This window comes from Manihot esculenta, chromosome 15, assembly GCF_001659605.2.
Source record: "Manihot esculenta cultivar AM560-2 chromosome 15, M.esculenta_v8, whole genome shotgun sequence".
NCBI lineage: Eukaryota > Viridiplantae > Streptophyta > Magnoliopsida > Malpighiales > Euphorbiaceae > Manihot > Manihot esculenta.
Window position 1 is genome coordinate 10,914,584 of NC_035175.2, and position 3,559 is coordinate 10,918,142.

Below are 3,559 nucleotides of genomic sequence, written 5' to 3' on the forward strand. Positions count from 1 at the left end.
CTAAACTAGTGCAGGTGATTGATTGCATGTGGTATATCAGCTTAAGTACCCAACAAAACTCCAATTAATATGGATGACAATTAGGCAATAAAACTACAAAATAAACCCAAAGTTCCCTAATGTTATAGGGAAAGATGATGCAGTTAATAGGAAGACATTAGGTGTATGGAAATTACCTGCATCAAAATATATTTTAAATAATATTTGTGCTATGGCAAACAGAACATGCGAATTCATATTTTTCGTTCATAACGTGCAAAGTTTACATAAACAGAGAAACCTGTAGTCCTCATAGGTATAGTACTATCAACTATGAACAACATATACATCATACAAGAAGCACATTCGAATTCAGAAAGAACTAGGAAAACAAAATTACCTCATATGGCACAGCTCATAAAGCATAAGCTTTTTGAAGCAGTTCATATTAAAACTTTGCTTGCACATCATGCAACCAACTTACTGTTGAACTATGCTCTCAGTCTTGCCTGCTGGCTAAGCACAATTCATGCAACCAACTTACTGTTGAACTATGCTCTCAGTCTTGCCTGCTGGCTAAGCACAATTCATGCAACTCATTTAGTACCCATTCCTCCCCAGTGTGCCCACCCAATACCAGAACTCTTGTCCCTCCAACCACGCATGTACTGTGGCCCCAGGCAAATTTAGGTGGCTGGCCAGGAACATTGAGAATCCTCCATGATGGTTTCTCCTCAGAGGGATCCAACAGGAAAAGCTGAGAAGGAGAATGCAGCCCAGCAATTGAACCACCAAAAATTATAATCCTCCCGCATGGCATGGTGACAGCAACATGATCAAGTCTTGGAGGAGGAACAACAGAACTTTGGCTGCCTACGCCGGTGAATGCATTACAATCTAGTTGCCGCCACTGTGGTTCTTCATCCTCCAAATCAATAGTGTATGCCTCACCTGATCTTAGTCGCAAGTGCCCACTCTTGGCAAGACCACCAAACATAAGAATTTTCGTCCGACCATAAACTGAGAGTGAATGGCCTAATCGAGATGGAGGAGCCCAGGAAGTTGGAATCTCTCTCCATGTTGGCTTGTCTGTAGTGAGATCCAATAGGTAAGTGTCACTCAGAAGTACCCCTGCATCTGTGCATCCACCTGAGACAACCAGTTTAGAACCTTCTACTGTGCAAGAGCTATGCCAAGATCGAGGAAGAGGAGGAGTTCCACCAGAAACTTCCTTCCATGTTGGCTGTTTGGCATCCAAGTCCAGAACAAAAACGTCATTGAGCAACCCTTCCCTTCCACATCCGCCAAATACCACCAACCATGAACCATTAACACAGGAGAGAGTGTGGCCCCAGCGCCCAGGTGGAGATGATTTAACACTCACCCGCTCCCACTCAGGATTTGCAGCATCAAGATTAAGAACAAATGTATCATCCATTGGCTGCATGTCAACTCCCTCCCCTCCAAACAAAACGAGTCTATTCCCTGCTGCACAGGCACTGAAATTACAACGAGAAGGCTCAACTGCTCCTCCAACTGTCAGTTTCCTCCAGCACACAGCCTCGAGAGTGGTCAATTCCCTAGCCAGGCGTCCCCAACCTAACTTCTTAGTCATCAGCTCCAGTGCACCAGTGACTTCTCTTCCCCATGCATTTTGGCATACCATCTTCCTCACATGCTCATTTTTTGTCAACTGACGAATCCTTCTGCATACAGACCCAATGGATGCAACATCCCTTGGTGTCAAGCGTGATAAAATGTTGTGAGCCAATACTTCATCAGATAATTGAAGGATTCCACAAATTTCTTGATGATGATTAAATGGTGATTGTCCACTCAAATGAGAAAATTTTGCTGCTTGATCACATTGTTGATTGCAAGTCTCTTTGAAAACAGGATAAGAAACACGGTTCAGATCTATTTTTGCTTCTGAAAACACTTGAATACCAATGACATGTGTGACAGTCCCATCATCATCATGTATAGGTGCAAGTCTTAACCTGTTTACCAATGGAGTACCGTCCTTCCGAAAATTGAGAAGCTCACCTTGGAATTCAATGCCTTCCTCAAGACATCTTCTAACTTCAGAAACAACAACAGGATCTACTAACGGATGTCGTCTTCGCGCACGAGGATCCCTATATTGTAAGAACCGACTGGAAATAAAAATTCCCACGATATGGTTAATATGTCATCTACAGCACAAAATTCTCAAAATAAGTACTACAATGGCCAGAATACTAAGCATAATGAAATGCGAAGAGTATAGAATAAAGCATATAACAGACGATGTACAAATATAGTTGAGAACGACATGTCGTCTGGGAACCATAAGTTTTTTCCGACAACCCCAACTGAATCGCGAATTAACAATCGTGTTATAAACGACTTATCGTTCTAGACCTTCGCTTCTTAGAGCGAGAATGCCCATCAATTGTTCTCCTTCACGAAAGAAAAGACAATAACAAGTTGGCTGACCAGAATCGACAATTTCATAAACCCAATTCCAGAAATTACACCAGAAGTACAATAATCAAAACCAAAAAATCTAAACCACTTTACAAGCTCATCATCTACCACAAAATTCCCAGTTCAATTTTCCTCCATTTTCTCAGCAATAAAACTTACAAATATAAAGCAAATAAAATTTTTCTTTTTCTCTACCAAATCGAAATAATTACCGGTTTTCAGCCAGCCTCCACCTAACCATCCAACAAACAATTCCACTCACATCACCAACACTTTCCTCCATTCTCTCAGAAAACGAAATAGGGGAAGTGGGAAAAAAGAGAAATTAATTACTAAGAAAAAGATAAAATGGGGGGGGGAAACGTACCAGTTTCGACCGAGGGCCTCATCAGCGCGGTAGCCAGTGAAGATCTCGAAAACTTTGTTGACATAAATGATGGGAAAATCGGGCTCGAGAGCATCAGAAACGACAATAGATGTTGGAGTAGTTGGGTAGAAGAAGAAACCTGCATCCAACGGAATCTCGCTTTGCCCTTCTTCTTCCAATTCCTCTTCATCATCATCGTCTTCTTCTTCTGCTTTGGTGCATTTTAGCCTTTTGCCAGATCCCTGAAACTCATCATCATCCTCTTCTTTTTCATGGTTCGACATGTCTGCGTTTCTCTCTCAGCTCGGCCGAAAGTTTCTTCCTTTGGCGAATCTCTGAGCGTGTGTGCTGTAGAGAAAGATGAAAACGGGCGAGTGGACAGAGTGTGGGGGAGCTTGTGTTCTAATTCTAGCTCGGAAGATATTTTGTGTTGAAAATGAGATAGAATAATGCTCTGTTTTTTTGCTTTAATTGCAAAAATGCCTCCTCCCTCCATTAAAAGAACCATTTGCTAGTAATTTAAAATTATCGTTGACATAAATTCTAAAATTAAAATAATAATTAATATTAATTATTTTTTAATAGAGAAAAATCTTTTTAAAAAAAACCATTTGCTAGTAATTTTAAAATCTAAAACCAATAAAAACTTTAGATAAATAAATCCAAAAAAAAACCGTAACAAAGGGAAACAACTATTCACAGGGGAAATCCCACCGGGACACTCAATAAATTTAATCTTAGCTT

General features: G+C 40.6%; 1 protein-coding gene across 1 annotated transcript; it reads right to left on the reverse strand.

Moving 5' to 3' along the window:
• Positions 1–226: 226 nt before the first annotated feature.
• LOC110601602 (adagio protein 3) lies at positions 227–3,274 on the reverse strand. Its single transcript, XM_021738796.2, has 3 exons — positions 2,816–3,274; positions 549–2,135; positions 227–488 (listed from the first exon to the last, which is right to left on the reverse strand). The coding sequence occupies exons 1-3, from the start codon at positions 3,097–3,099 to the stop codon at positions 479–481; spliced, it is 1,881 nt and encodes a 626-aa protein (XP_021594488.1). The 5' UTR covers positions 3,100–3,274; the 3' UTR covers positions 227–478.
• Between the last annotated feature and the right edge of the window lie 285 nt (positions 3,275–3,559).

Bases quoted from the DNA above. Each gene is read 5' to 3' on its own strand.
- LOC110601602 (XM_021738796.2), bottom strand. From the start codon at position 3,099: ATGTCGAACCATGAAAAAGAAGAGGATGATGATGAGTTTCAGGGATCT. The intron at 2,136-2,815 runs GTACGTTTCCCC...TTTTATTTCCAG, and splicing joins GAGGCCCTCGGTCGAAACTG to TCGGTTCTTACAATATAGGG.